This window comes from Scardinius erythrophthalmus, assembly GCF_964197995.2.
Source record: "Scardinius erythrophthalmus genome assembly, chromosome: 18".
NCBI classification, from domain to species: domain Eukaryota; kingdom Metazoa; phylum Chordata; class Actinopteri; order Cypriniformes; family Leuciscidae; genus Scardinius; species Scardinius erythrophthalmus.
In genome coordinates, this window is record NC_138238.1 from 10,719,995 (window position 1) to 10,736,657 (window position 16,663).

At 36.6% G+C, this 16,663-nt stretch overlaps 1 protein-coding gene across 2 annotated transcripts; it reads right to left on the bottom strand.

Annotated features, from left to right (window-relative positions):
• Positions 1-234: 234 nt before the first annotated feature.
• Positions 235-14,758, bottom strand: rnf157 (ring finger protein 157). 2 transcript variants are annotated; one of them, XR_014032077.1, is made up of 22 exons: positions 14,284-14,758; positions 12,798-12,916; positions 11,617-11,705; positions 11,129-11,275; positions 10,852-10,969; positions 10,595-10,661; positions 10,461-10,504; positions 9,817-9,864; positions 9,628-9,699; positions 9,370-9,529; positions 8,686-8,798; positions 7,569-7,804; positions 7,268-7,376; positions 6,645-6,753; positions 6,367-6,548; positions 5,580-5,645; positions 5,445-5,493; positions 4,595-4,714; positions 1,662-2,636; positions 1,478-1,583; positions 1,050-1,086; positions 235-332 (listed from the first exon to the last, which is right to left on the bottom strand). XR_014032077.1 is itself a non-coding variant. In XM_081392526.1 (19 exons), the coding sequence occupies exons 1-19, from the start codon at positions 14,369-14,371 to the stop codon at positions 2,488-2,490; spliced, it is 2,085 nt and encodes a 694-aa protein (XP_081248652.1). In that variant the 5' UTR covers positions 14,372-14,541; the 3' UTR covers positions 235-2,487. The 2 variants fall into 2 exon arrangements, 1 of the variants encoding a protein (XP_081248652.1); XM_081392526.1 differs by having other exon boundaries at positions 235-2,636; positions 14,284-14,541.
• Between the last annotated feature and the right edge of the window lie 1,905 nt (positions 14,759-16,663).

Sequence of the window (16,663 nt, forward strand, 5' to 3'; positions counted from 1 at the left end):
ATAATTACATGCAACTAACCCTTAACCTAATCCTACCCTAACCCTAAACATGTAGTTAATTAATATTACTCTGTACTTAAATGTATAATTACACTTTAACAGTGACACATTAAAATAAAGTGTAACCAATATATATATATATATATATATATATATATATATATATATATATATATATATATATATATATATATATATATTCCTTTTACAACGCTCCAAACAAATCTTGTTTTTAAGAAAAGGTTTATTGTGTTTTCAACATTTTGTAATCTTCATTCTACAAAAGTGAATTGATGCAACCCATTCCCGCGTGTAGGTTTAGCTCACTCCTCCTGGTGCAGAAAGAGGACAGAACAGAATCACTAAAGCAATACAGATAGCAAAACCCCTTGAATACGTCCATGCTCAGTGCATGTTACACGACAGTGGTTTCTCTCTGCACGTATATGTGACATTCTGCTGTAAAACATTCAATGCATGGCTACGTTTATCTGTATTGTCTCCAGACAACAACGTGCTATTATGCGGCTGTATTGCTTGTCTTGTGACTCAGTACCTGTTGCTTACATTACATGTAAGCTCAGTGTGGAAGGGCTAGACATATAGTGCAAATGAAAAGGTGGAGGATTTCTATTTTCTGACTGCAACTACCATGCGCTTACCACATGCACCACATATCTGCTGTCAAGGGAATATCTACTAGTGCATGTGTAATGTATACGATCCCATTTGGAGAAATTTCACACCGTTCATATACTACAGTAAACAACATATTGAACAGACTTTTACAACAATAACAAGAACTAGGCTAACATAAAAATAAATAAAAAATAAACATTTTCCACACAAAGGAAAAGCATTGTTGGTTCTCAAAGTACAGTAGACATTTTGAGAGAGATATAATCACTATTTGATTGTACTGTGAATCCTTTCAAATAGTCCAGACAAGTGCTAATGAATCAAGAAAACTAGATTAGATTAAGGAATTGTAGGAATGATGGTAAAGGGATAGTTCACCTAAAAATATAAAATTATTTGAATTTACTCACCCTCATGTCGTTCCAAATCTGTGACTTTTTTCTTCTTCTGTGGAACATAAAAGATCACTTGAAAATGATTTTATTGTCCATAAAATGAAAGAATTTTCATTTTTAGGTAAACTATCCCTTTTAGGATCTGAAAAGAGAGCCCAAAGATTTCCGTTAAATAAAATAACCACTAACGTACCACTGGTGCAACAAAGAGCAAGTTTAAACACTGTGAATTCGGTTTGGCAGAACTGTCAAAAAAACTGAAAGTTGTTGATTGTTTTTCATGTTAGTGGCGTGACTTTGACTTTTCAAAGTCTTTCCTTCATTCTCACTGTATAATGACTGCTAAGTAAACACTTTCAAGGATCTCTATAGGAAAGTGCAACACTTTTCAAAAGGAATACATAACAAAAATTGCTTTTAAAGGAACTTCTATACCAAAGTACCTGCGATAGTAATCCATATGAGTCCAACGACACACCTGAAGAGCTACTTCAGCTTTGCTTCAAGTCAAACTGACTAACTGTAGCATAGGCATATGCTAGATTGTACCTTAGACATGAAACAAACACATATTTTGTTAAACAACACACAAAAAGCTTGAAAGTAGCTTTGTGACATTTAACATACCATCAACATTAGCAATCTGAGGATGTCCCAGGCAAGTTTTCCCATGTGTAACGCAGGTTAGGCAGCTCAGTAGCTTTGGGTCTTTGTAACATGCAGGGCTATACGTGGAGCTCAAAGTGAGCTGCAGCAAACTGACAAGGGCAGAAACGTGAGCAAATATGTGTTATTGCTCCAAGTAAATCTTGTGACGGATTGATTTAGTTTATGATTGAAACTTTAAAAATTCATCTCTCTGTTTTCCATCATTTTCTTTTGAAACATCTATCTTGGGTATTGTGGGCAGATCTCCAGGAGTACAAGTTGAAATATTCATACAAATGTTCTGTGACATTACTGAGGAAAATCCCAAGGGACGTTGATTCAGATCAGCAGGATTTGATTATGAATTCGTGGGGGTTAAAAGTGCTTGCTGCAATTATAACGTGTCACAACACGTTTTAAAAAGTATAGTCGCACAGCCTTGACATGAAATTTGCCTGCTCTCTAAGAGAAAAACATTGCTTGGATCAGAGGTTGGAGTCTTTATCATGTCCTCATTTTTCAGTCTTTCATCAGGAGATTTGCTTTATCTCTACACATGAGGGGGTGGAGCGTTGGTGTAAATGTGGTGCTTTACACAAGTATCAACACCAAAAGAGTGCTAAAAACATAACATCTATCACAAATGAGAAGGGAAACCACACAGTCAATCCTCCCTGGTTTGCATTTAGGATTTGATCCATGAGTAATTGGTGTGGGCATGAGTTTAGGCAGAGGTGGGATGAAGAAAGAGGCAAATATCCCTCTCAGGATTGGAGTAGGTCTGTGCCTGGGTGGATTGAGGATTTCACACAGCCAGGGGTCCACGATGAGGTTTGTTCTTGGAGTTTGCTGCCTCATTAGTGACCCCTTGCTCGTCCAGGTTGATGTTGCTGGTGGACGCATGGTGAGTCAAAGGATCCCGCCCATGACGATAGACGTCAAGGTATAACAGACCTGACAGACAGGACAGAGAAAGTCCACGTGAGAAGATACAGATGATTGCAGGTTGAAAATAAAGGAGGCATGAAGGTAGTTGTGAAGGGTAAAATAAAAATGGGTTTGTGGAAAAGTGATTTAGAAAGAACTGAAATATAGAAGAACTAAAAGAACTAGACCTTTTCCCCCAAATTGGAGCATCTCTTGGAGATCAATGCTAAAATAAGTCGGTTGGTCAAAATGTCCATCATGCAAATCAAGACACTTTTATCCATTGTTCTCCAAGATTTCTGTGAACTGAAATATCCTGTATTGAATATTCACCATGCATCCTGAGTAAATGATGAAAAGGCTCTTTTAACCCAAAGAGGTCAAAAGGCAAAGAATCTCACTGATGATAATAGTGAATGGCAGAAAGGCAGAAACTTCTTTGTGAATCCATGACCTCTGTGCATTGCCTTTTAACTTGCTCCATACCTATTCCTCAATGTGAACAGGACACGAGTCCTCGTCTATCCGTTCCACAGACATCCAGGAAGATAGAGAGAAAGAGAGATGGGAGATGATGGAAGGAAAAACAGAGACAGAAAAGAGAGAGAACACAGCACATTTACAGCACATCAAGAGAATCAACCAGCCATCCACAGAAAATGAGAGTTGGATTGAGAGAGAGGAGAAGCTCGGTGCTTAGAGATAATGAGAAGATGATGGTAGCCAGGGTCTTTTTGAGGGAAAAAAAATGCACTTTCACTGGAAACTTTTAACTTTAATCAACAGGAGGTTCAATCAAGTGTCTATTCAAGTAAGTGATTTTCATTTTCTATAAATCCTATTAGCAGGACTTGATAATGACCACAAACAGTATATGGACACTTAATTAGCACTTGAAAATGTATCAATTTCATTGCATTACATAAAATATCAAACCACATGACATACTTTTCAATCAAAACATTTCTCAAATATTTGAATTGGTTTCCAAACTGGCTTGCGGGAACCCCCAGAGGCCACACAAGTTCAGTAAAAATTAGTCAATACATGTAAAAAGATAATTAAATAAATGTATTATATTATATTACAAATAGATAATTTATAAATAAATAAATATTTGACCTTTACATTCATTTGTAAATCATGAGATTAATCACATTTATTTTATTCCATTGAAAAAATTGTCAACTTAATAGAAAATAAATATTTTACTTACAAAAAAATGTTCCAGATAACAGTTACACATATTGACAAAGTTATATACAACATAAATGCCTCTTTTTACACAAAAATACACAGCTACCTATATGTTTTATAAAGGGAGTCCTTTGCAAGGGAGCATCATCATAATGCAATCAAATTCAGACACTTAAGTGTGGCTTACGTGTCCTAGTCCTTTTCGCCCAATTTTATATTTTGAACTGTGTAGTGGTCACAATGACTAAAAATATAATTGTGATGACGATGATGATGCTGATGATTAATAGTGTGTAAGAATCACATTGTACTATCACAAATCTCATGTGAAAAGCTTCATTAGTGTCCTTCCAGAGAGAATGCTTTCTCTGGATGACAGTAATCAAGAGTACGGGATTAATAGTATTTGCTGGCAAAAGAGGGAGGATGAGCAGAAAAATGAGGTGATGAACATAGAAATGAAGGGAGACGCAAAGCTACTTTGAGCTGGCAGACACTGAACATGAACTTAGCTATTATTAGTATGACCCAGAGAGATAGAAACAAGTCATACATGATATAAACTCACACATACACATAAACACAAACAAAAGTGGGGGGATAAAGGGCATGGCCACTGTACCAATTAATGCTACACAAAATCACAGCAGGGTCAAAGAAAGGGCGTGCATGAGCAGAGAAAGCCAATAGTGTTTTAGAACCAGTTGCTTTTTTAAAGGGACATCTTGAAACCGCCTCACCCAATCCCTTCCAATCAGAAAGTCCATGTTCGAGAGGTTGCCACTCACCAGCGTATCGGCCGTCAGGAGGCTGCTCATTGTCCAGGCCTGTCATACAGTGGGTGTCAGACTGCCCCTGATTGTTATTGTCAAACTCTGGACAAAGCACCTCGCTCCTCCTGCGCCCACCTGCAAGCGAGGTCAGAGGTCAAACAAGAGCAGCCGAGGCAGGGCAGAGCAGCCGAGTGGAGAACAGCAGTGAAGGGTCAGAGCAATAGGGTGCAGGATGCTACTCGGCAGCCATTTAGTGATGGCTGTGGTTGATGGATGCACACATACTCATGTGAAAGCAGAGCGGATGCGATCGGCGCGTGCACGAGAACACAACTGGCGAACACTTTGACACTCATTTAGTAAGCATTCACCACATTAGATAAGAAACAGATGAAAAATGTATATGCAAAAAGGGAATTACAATAGAAAGAAAACTCTAAAAGCAAAACCTCAATCCCTTATATTTTTAAATCAGCAATTAGTTGTTTGAAAGAATTTATAGTATTAGTACAGATGCACACTCATAAAAATGTAGATAAATAAAATAATAGGTAGAAAGCTAGATACTGGATGTGCCTGTTAAATTCAAATGCCAAGTGTGCTTGTATGTGGGCTGATTAAACAAAACATTGAAAAAATGAACTACATTCGCCTTAAATGAGTCATGTGATATTTATATTTGTAGTGAATGACCTTTGGCCCGCCTGCAAACACAAGTTATTCATCAAGCAGGTGTGTGGGCAGATTTAGAAGCTCTTGTCTTGTGGATGAAGTACCACCTACATTGCAGTGTTTTTTCTCCTTAATCTAGTGTACGGTGTCGTGAATCGTGATAATTACAGCCAATAGCTGAGGTTACAATTACCATGTTCTTTGGTGGGAGATGCACAATCTTCCTCAGTCACATCATTTCCCTGAAGACGAAAATACACAGTTGAATAAATAATAAATAGAAAACAAATAGCTGGGTTTAAGATGTTTGGCTGTTTGAATGTTTCACCTCTGAATCCTGTTCTTCAAGAATGGCGGCCACAAAGTTATGCCCTTTTGCCTCGTTGGGGATTTCCTGCGGACATATGTAAATATGGTCTCTGTAAGACACACCAAATGATTTGCACAAACATCTCTTGGCATAAATTTCTACATTTTTGTGCAATGGGGATTGAAGTTTTGGTTACAGTATTCTGATAAATTTTGACCTACGAATTTCCATGACTTTTGTCATTGTTTGTAATTTTTAAAAACTGTTTAATAGAGATCGCATTCACAAAGAATTATTTCTAGCCAATGAAATAGGCAAGGAAAGTTTATTTATAAAGCACATTTCATCCAAAATAGTTTTTTACAATAAATTAAATAATAAATAGAAATTTGAATGCCTTTATAGTTTTCATTTTAAACCAAAATTGAAATGCAGAAACAAACTATAGAGGTAAAAACACTCACTCTACAAACATAAATGTAAATTTATTTCTTTAAAAACAATGATGTTTTGAACGTCATTAATTTGAAAGAAATGAGTGAGTGTTGCACTCTTTTCTAGAGTTGTCATTTTCTATTTTATTAATTTTCACGTTTTTTCCAGGCCTGGAAATGCCAATCTTAAAATTATCAGCTATATTTAGATTATTCATTAGCCTGGAAACCTGGATATTAACCACTAGGCTACATGACTACAACTACTGTTTGATGCCAAGGTGATAAAAACTATAAAAATCAGCATCAACTAAAGCATAACAAACAAAAGTGATGAATTGTCCTGCATCCATGCCTTCTAACTGACTTACCTCACCCTCATGTTGGGAAGGGGCTCGGCTCTCTGCTGGGGTCTCAGCGGCCTCCTCTCCCTCTGCCCCAGCCATGTAGGATCCGGACATTGAAGAGAGTGTGTCGGTGCTAATCTGAGAGTGCTGGCTATGAGAGGACGCCATTGACATCACAGACTGGGCCAGGCTGCTGCTTACTGGGTCTGATGAGGGCAGGAAGAGAAAGACAAACAAATGAAAATGAGTGAGCTCTGATGTGTGTTTCAGTGAGTTAGATTTAGTTCACTGCAAAGCTATACCCTCTGGGGAGGTGATCGTGGAGGAGAGAGGGGTGCCGTTGCAGGAGGACTGATCTATGGCCCCCGAGGATGACAGAGTTAGGTTGTCACTTTCAGGAGTCACTCCAGACTGCAGGAAAAACAAACATGATGATAATCAGATTGATGTGATGACACTGTATAATAAATATGGGGGTAAATACTATAATACTGCAAGTATTATAAAATATTCCATAACATGTCAATATATATAATATATATTTCTTACAATTGTATTATATTAGAATGAAAGAGAACAAAGTTATCTCTAAATATTTTTGAATAAAAGACCACAACTGTTTTTGACATTGATAATAATAAGAAATATTTCTTGAGCACAAAATCATCATTAGAATGATTTCTGAAGGAGCATGTGACACTGAAGCCCTGAGTAAAGATGCTGAAAATTAAGCTTTGCCATCACAGGAAAAAATCAGTGTTTATGAAAATATTTATGTTTTTTACTGTATTTTTGATCAAATAAATCCAGCCTTGGTGAGCATAACAGACTTCTTTCAAAAACTAAAAAAAATGTAACAATAAAACAGAAAATGCATAAAATAATATGTATAAAATACATTTATCAATGTTTGAGATGCTTGTACCTCTTGCTGTTCTACATGCAATTTTCTCCTGCACGTTTGCACTTCGGACTCACTGCATGACTTTTCATCCTCCTCCTCAGGCAGCACTGAAGAATTCTGGGAGAGGGATCTAGAGAGTTCCCAGAATACATGATTAGCAAGGACTCACTTCTCTGCCTTGTTCTTCAGCCCATAATTTAACCTTTAGGAAAAGCTGTAAATTGACTGTTTTAATAACACCCAGCAAATGTTTTGTAGTCAAGTATTTTACAGTAATACCAAAATACTACACTATTCAATCTTTCAGTTAGGGCTCACTCACTTAGAGCCACTCTTCTTGTGTTTCCCATTCTGGCTGGAGTTGACAGAGTGTTCTAGTGGAGAGAGGGAGCGAACAGGCGTGTGGTGGCTATCGCTGCCATATGTGGGCGTAGATCCAGAAACATGGCCCCTGGTGAGGCCCTGAAGTGGAGGAGCAGATGGCGACGGGTTCAGGGGCCCATTCAAGGCCTCCAACAGGGACACAGCCTCAAAGCCTGGTGGGATGTGCTCTGATGCCTGTAGTAAATATACATGTGGCTGTGAACAGCAGTACAGTTTGTAAGCATAATAACATTTTCACCTTTAGTATGAATAGATGGTGCATACAGTATGTTTATGCATTAAAGTGCCCCTATTATGCTTTTTTGAATGTTCCCTTTTATGCAGTGTGTAATATAGCTGATTGTGAATGTAAAATGTCTGCAAAGTCTTAAAGATCACAGTGCACAACAAATAAAGTTATTGTCTCCTAATAGAAAGAATCGACAAATTTGCATATTGCCAGCCTATGGTCTTCTTTGGTTCCCCGCGAATGACATCTCTTTTTTTTCTGACACGCGCTGTTAGACCAATCACAACTGACTGGGCCGTCTGACCAATCAAAGCAGAGTAGGCTCGCTGCAAGGAGGGGTTTAGAGAGACTGAATCTTCGAAGAAAGCGAACCGTTTTCAGACTCTTTGAGAAATGAGGTGAAGTGCAATGTATATTATGAGAAAATTAAAGTTTTTTTGACCTTGGATGCATGTAAACCTATTGTAGGAGACCTCCAAAACAAAATTAGGAACCTATAATATAGCATAATAGCGCCACTTTAAAATATGCCCCTAACTTACATCAGAGAGTCTGACTACTTATACCACTGACGTTAATACTCCTAACAAAGTTTTATGTACTCGCGACAGCCATCTGTACTCGTGTTTAGCTCCAGGAATATATTTATTTTGGACCCTTGATTAGCTATTTTCAGTTTTTGACAATCAGTGAGGATCAATAAAGCAGATTCAAATGCCTGGCTGCATTTATTTAGCTATAAATATATTTGAATATATATATATATATATATGAATGAAGCGAACACTGTGAATGTGTGAACACTGTGAACCAAATGTAGTGTTACCGAGTGCTCCTCTGAATCTGACGTCTGCGAGGTGATGACAGGGTTGAATCCAGTAGGTGTGAGCGGGCTCAGTTTTTTCCTCATAGCTCGTATTTGAAGGAGGGCACGAAACGCTAACGTTTAAATGAGTCAAATATTTTATCAGAAACAACACAAACATAGATAAACAACTTGAATAAATGTCTTTTGTTAAAAAATAGCATCAACTAGCATGAATACAGGCCCGTTTACTCCAAGGATGATAACTATAACGTTAACAATTCAGATATAAATAAAAATCATTTTAAATTGAAAAGAATAGCAGAGTCCACACCACAACTATAACAGTTAACAGCAGAGGAATAATTTTGTTGGAATCCTTTTCAAACCTTTTTTTTTCTAGCTGATAAAAACATTGACAGCCTATCAGAATCTATACTGCTGTGCATGCTTATAATAAACAGAACGTTGACGTGCATTGGTGTGGACGCTAATGTAGTTATTATCGCTATAGTTATCTTTATAACTATTGTTCTTAGTGTGAACGGCGTCCAGTATTTTATTCATTGAAATATACACCAAAACAATAATGTATGAGACACTATAAATGCAAATATTATCAAAGCAATATTATATTTTCATAAATATAATAATCTTAATCAGAGAGTAGTGTTGAATGAGTCCGGTACAGGGGTTGGTGCTTACGTAGTCGACAGATGGGGCAACAGTTGGCCTGGTAACGCAGTGTGTCTGCACAGGCATTGCACAGGCACAGGTGTCTGCAGGGCAGGATAAGTGTGTCCCGCACGTCTGACAAACACACCACACATTCAGCGCTGTTGTCGCTAATCTCATCTTCAGCCACCTGTAAATTTGAGTGTGTCATTTTGATGAGCTTTTAAAATGAAAGCTTAAAAGTGACAGATGTTGTCTGTTCTTTTTGTGAAGTGGATGATGATGTACCTTTGATTCTTGACTATTGTATTTGTTCTCTATGCCGTAGATCTCCTGCAGCAGGTAACTGACACCATCCACCTAAGTTAAAATCATGATAGGCTTAAGAGGTTTATTGAAAATTTGATAATTAGCAATGCCAAAGAAAATTTGTATATTTCAAAAGCCATTTTACATAAATAGTAAGAGGGCCCTTACCACTTGTTTCTGTTTCAGAGGCTTGACACAGTAACTTCCATCCATATGCTAGGAGAAAAAGACAGCAATATTATATAATCACTGGTCGTCACAGTAAATGTATTTTTGTCAGATAAACTAAACTGGTTTTAATTACGCTCAAAAGTTATTTAAATCAATCTGATTACCTGAATGATCATTTTAAGGGTTAGATCAGGTAGAAATATTACAACTGCACACTTTAACTGTGTAATCCAGTCCTTATTTGCATAAGCAGAACACAGTATGAATGGGCATTTCTTTTCTTTTTTTAAATTACTACTTTTTTATTCAACAAGGATGCATTAAATTGATAAATAATTTAATATAAATGTTGTTCTTTTTAACTTTATTCATAAAAAAATGCTGGAAAAATGTATTCATGGCACTGACCACTGGAATTAGAAATTCACAGGAATAATTGACAGTTTATGTATTCAAATATAAAGCAGTTATTTTTGATTAAAATAATATTTCACAATATAGCTGTTTTTACTGTATTTTTAATCAAATAAAAACAGCCTTGGTGATCTTCTTTCAAAAACATTACAAATCTTTAAGACCCCAAACTTTTGAACAGTAGTGTATAAAAATATATAAAATATTTGTTTAAACAGAAAACATACCTTCTCAAAGGACGCAAGAAGAACATGGGAGTGTCCCAAGTGTTCTGCACAACCACAAAAACATGGTCCAAGATATTTATATATATTTCCAAATATATATTTCTACATATTATATCCAATTACATCCAACTCACCGTCTCCCTCATCCACAACTGCTTGTACAACCATGGGGTAGATGTCTCTATCCATGTCAAACAAAAGCTGTGTAACAATAAACCAGGTTTAACCAAAGTGTTCCAAGGACATGCATCATGAATTGCTCAATGATTTTTTTTATTGAGACAGATTAGGACTAATTCAATTTCAATCTGACCTATTTTAAACTTTTTTAATCCCCAAAATGCAAAAACACATAGACACAAAACAAGGACATAGCTAGCAGATGTGTTACCTCCTCATCTGCCCATTCTGATAAGTTGACGTAATGAGAGGGCAGACAGAACTGTTGGCAGACGCCGCGTTTGAAATGCACCGTCTCTGACTGCAGAGAGCTGTCCTGCGGCAAGTATCTGTCAACAGCACACAATGAACAGAGCGATAAAAGCCAAGCTTTGATGTCATTTCCCAACTTGCTGCTCTTCGATCAACTGGTAAAGGCTGAGCTTGAAGTGTTTTATTAATAAATGATAAAAAAGGAATATTCAGTGTGTGTCTAATGCTTAACTTACATTGGCACACCATTGTGAAACTCTTCAATGGCTTGGTAGTATATAGTGATGGCAACCTGTGTGTCGGCATCAAAGGTAAACTCAATATTGTAGCAGCTGTGGCTTTTCCCAACTTCCTGCCCAGGAAGCTTCATGTCTTCACTACACCTGAAGTCAAAATTTCAAACTTTACTAGATGTCCAGTTAAGATTTTAGCACACAACAGTAATACGCAGAAAGATACATAATATATTTAATAAATGTAACATCAGGGTTTTATCCATAGAATATGATATAAAATACAAATACAAGTATCAACCAAAAAAGCAGGTTTTGAATCAAGGTTCATGGCTGTAATCATAACTAAAGAAGTCCCTTCAACATGTCCCATCCAAATGTCCTGTTTTAACAAATACGTCAATACAGGAAAGAAAACTACACACATCACATGATTTCTGTCAGGTGAGCTCTGTCAGGTATAGTAAAGGTATTTGCGAGGAAAATCTCACCGGACAAGCCGCAGAGTGTCTTTTCGGATGTTGATGAGACTGCGGAGGGTCTTGACCGGCTCAGGAGGAGGGGGAGCATTGTACGGGAACTACAATCACAATCACAGCACAATAAACGCTTTGGAGTCAGGGTGAAGTTATTGTTTATTATAATGTTGGAGAAGCATTTTGCCCTGTTTTATCAGCTGACATATCTGATACACACATATGATCTCTTACCAAAATGAAAAACAATCTGGCAACAAATCCACATTTCAATAAAGGTGACATACACTGATCTCCAAACAAGCTGTTTTGTTGATGCATGTGTGTGTGTGTTTCCTCTGGAAAAACGCAATGCGCAGGCATGCCCACGTGCCAGAGAGGCACCGCGCGTGTGTACGTGTGTGGGTCAACACTGGGTGAGCCTGTTGCCTCCCCTTTCCCCCCTCCCGGGAGTTCAGACTGAATGTGGCTCTCTGTACTACTTGCGGTAAGCCGTTGCTTAAATCCACAGCATCACTAGCCTGTCTGCTTAGAGACGGGCCCCGCAGCTAATGCACATAGTGTAAATAAAAGACCCACCGCATACAGAAATACATGTATGCATTAATAAAGCACACACGCAGTACATATCAGGATAAAGCTCTGGATGAAGTAAAGCAATAAACAATTACATTGAGCCAGAATTACACATATAATGCTGTGAATTATAGAAGCTTCCAGCACCAACATATTGTAATTTACATGAATTTACATGTGAATATCCAGTTAAAGTAACAGTCCTAAGCAGATCTCATAACGGCTCAAATATGAGTCAGAATTATGAGGAAAATACATATTTTAATATTGTAAATGTATGAATATGTATTATATGAATTCGTATTATATTCTTATTATAAAACATAAAGATATTTTAAAATAATTATTTTTTAAATGTTTTAAAATATGTTAATAATATAAAATATTATATAAAAGTTAAATAGAATTTTAAATAATTATACCATTTGTAAAATATCTGTAATTTATATGTAATATAATAAAATGAGTCATCATGAGGCATACTGTTTTTGGAAATGAGATCACTCAAGATAAGATCAATGAATGGAAAAGAATCATTGGTTTCATGACCTCCTATAATAATCAGTTAAAAATGGCTGCATCTAATCTATATTTTACCAGGAACTGAAATGTAATCTTACCACAACTGGTCTGTTGCCTAGGAAGTTGAGGTCAGTGTTTTCACCAAAGAGGTAGCCTTCAGGATGTGTTGAATCAAACTTCTCTCCTCCCATAATAAAATGGCTAGCAAAATAATTCCCTGCATGACAACAAACAGATCAAATATTACAGATATTGATGATTGAATACAGTTATATGTACATTTGTCACACAAAAATGTAGTGTTCCAAAGAGTTCATCATTTAATTTCAACTTAGTGTGCATCACCAACCTACTGTATCAGACTCAGTCAAACTATTTTATTCAAAACATAAAAATTGGAATAATTTACGGTACCATTTGTGTGGTAACAAATTAACTGGTTTTATTTAAGACAAACATACAATTTCACCTGATTTAACCTGACTGCATTGTATTAGCCTACACTTTAGCTTTCAGATGAGGTAGAAGTAGCTCTTTAAGGTAACAGATGCACATCTTAATTCTTTAGCAACATGTAGACTACTAAATGGTGCAGAAAATGATAAGTAGATGCAGAAACCTCCATTCCTCCAGAGTGAAGTCTGGACACAAGACAACTGAAAGGTTTATAAATTAAGACAGACATAGTAGACTGGGGAACCAATAGATTAAAGAAAGACAGGCTCAAGGGCAGACAGAGGATATAGGCACCCGCCATGGGAAGATACAAGGGTAGATAGATGAACTAGCTTGAAACTGGAGCAGAAGGAAGCCAGAATCAGGCACAAGTCCCAGGATGCACGTATAGCGTATCTGGTTACTAGTGGTTAACACACGACATTCATCTTCTCATCTGCCTGTCTCCTCAACAATCTAAAGATTTGTAAAACAATAATTATAAAACTAGCTTGATGAGTGCTGCATTTTCTAAACATACAGGAAGATTATCTTATCTGAAAATGAACATAGTAGGTTAATGTATTAGGTTAGCAGAAGCTATGTAAACCACATAGCTCACAATAAATTCCTTTTAGCTACAGTGCTGTGGACACTTATTTTCAGATTCAGGTTTAATGCTGAGTTCGAAATAATTGATACATTAGCTCTAATTGTGGTGCATTTCAGTAGACACAGCACCATTGGGAATGATGGGCCCCATCTCAATATAAAGGCAAGCATCTATGGGCCTACTGTGCTACTCAGATACTTGCTGACCAGGAAACAGTGGGTGGTGGCCCTGGGCCCTCGGAGTTAAAATGAACTCTCGCATTTCTATTGCAAGAAAAAAAAATTAACTAAATTCTACAAGCCAAGTTTATCTGCCTTATTTTATATATAATATTTCCCAAAAATTAGCCTATGAAAGTGTAGGCCTATAAAATCAGAACAAGCTTGGGGTTCTCTATTGGGCTTAACGGTTCATTTATTTATATATATTATAGCCTAATATAATATAAGAGTAATAAGAACAGTATTTCATTATAATAATACGATATATGAATATTATACAATATAGGCAAATGTAATAATGTATTATTTTCTCACCGGATTTGGGTGGGTATCTGTAAACAGAACTGGATGGTATATCGATCTCCTCCACTCCTGCATTCTGACGGCTTGTCAAAGCTCCCATTTCAAATAGCCAAAAATTAAAATAACACTGAATGATTGCAATCCTATTGCTGCTTCGTCTTCTGTAGTCCGAACATCTCCTTCTTCGCGCAAAAGCCCGTAATTTTGCTCTTCGCTTTTATATGTTTGGCCATGGACAGGATTAGTTGGTGCTCTTAATGCCCTGTAAGCTCCGTACAGAGTCCCTCGTTGTTTTGTCTGCAGACACAAGCTGCTTTTTGCGTCCTGCAGACTGAAGCCCTGTTATAAGGCTGTCTCTGTCTCCGTGGTCGGCATCCTTGGCCAAGATGCAAAGCGGAGTGAGATGCTTTCTATATGACACAGTTTCTCGGTGTGTTTAACATCATCATCATCATCCCTGTATCCTCTGTTCTCCGAGAGCTTGAGCGATGGGATGCAGATGCGTATCAATGATGTAGAAACAAAATAAGAGGGTAGAATGGCATTGGGCATGCATAGTGTCTAAATGGGCGGGGATAAGAGGACCGGATGTTGATTATATGCATAATATTAACAAATAAGATCAAGATAAATGTCATTTCACAGCATATGCTATAATGAACAGCATTTTATTAAGCATAGATGGCATAACGTAAGTTTAATTTTATGTATATGAAACAGCCTACATATTAATATTAATAACTTCCACCCAATTTTCTGTAAATCCAAAAAATATGGTACAGACTGCTACTGTTCTCTGTTACTTTTCTTTGCGCTAATGGAAAAACTGCATTGGAATGGAATAGCCTAACACACAGTTGTTTGCGGGTAGTAGTAGCCTACATGCGGATTTAACATTGTTTTATAAAGATAGCTTGGACCGAATTCTTGGGCAAATCTTTAAAAATACATTTAAAAGAATGTTTAAGTATACAAACGTCTCAAGTAAAACAAAAAAACCTCCTGAGATTTGAATGGAGCTGAATGGAGCCGACAGGCGCCCCCTGCTGGAAGCACTCGTTTTGTCTCAACAGAAAACCGTATATCGGCTAGTAAGATTTGCTGCTCAACGATCAGTGCTGTATTACTGTCCCCCGAAGCGCTATTGGCCTCCCCTGACGTCAGGCTTAAATCCAGACTTGAGGTTTTGCGCAGTACAAACACATCCTGCCTCGCCAAACGTGACCTTCCCCGAATTTGGGAAGTGATTCACTGCAGTGCAGTAAAGGCACTATAGGGTAAAAGGTGTTCAATTAGTAGACCTTGTGTCACTGAGCAAATGTATTGTTTTTATATTATTAGTATTTTTATTAGAAAGGAAATATTGCAGATTATAAGAGAGTGCCAAAACTAAACAAGTATATAGCCTAATATTTATAACAATATAATTGTTATTGTTATTTTAGATTGCTTTGTGATCACATTGGAATACTGTAGCCTACACGTAGTATAAACACATTTGTGTGACCAGAGCACAAAGCACCATTTTGAATAAGTAACTGAAAGCATTGAATAAAACAAAGTAAAAAGGAAAGAAGAAGAAGAAGAAGAAGAAGAAGAAGAAGAAGAAGAAGAAGAAGAAGGGTTAGCCTACACGAACCATCATTTCATTCCCCCACAATTAGGCCTAGCTCATATTTGGATTTTTATTTTTTTATTATATGACATTGTTGTTTTTTATACGGCTATATTATTCATCATTTAATAATTTTAAACCAGTTGTCATTTAATAATTTATACCATATACTATAATGGGCTACTTTTATATTTTGCAATAGGCCTACTTACTATTGTCCTTGCCTTGACAATGCTTTTGTTGTTTAATCATGATTATTGGGGTGTACTTGCATTCACAAATATCACAATCTTTTAGATGTCAAGGACGCCCACACATGATTATCCTCGTGGACTGCCATCCTAAATATTCAAAAGACATCTATATAAAGACCCCAATTACTGTGAATAATTATTATTACAAATAGGCTATGTCTAAAATATGATTTTATCATTTTTAGTTTCCTTTACATTACTGTATTGTTATATTTAGTATGTATTTATTCGTTCGTTCATTTGTTTATTTATTTATTTAAAAAAAATGTAATAATTCTTTTATTATTGATTTATATGTACATTTTTTACAGTTTTTCTCTAAACTTTTCTACAGACCTCCAGCTAAGTAATTTTCACAGATTATAATTGTGACCAGAAAGAAAAAAAAAAAAAAAAAAAAAAGGCCTACTCTCACTACTTTTTAACTTTTTTTTTTTTTTTTTTTTTTTTTTTTTTTTTAGAAAACCAGGCAGTTTGTTTAATTGGGTTTGAATGTGGTAAACTCACGGCGATGTCACATCAA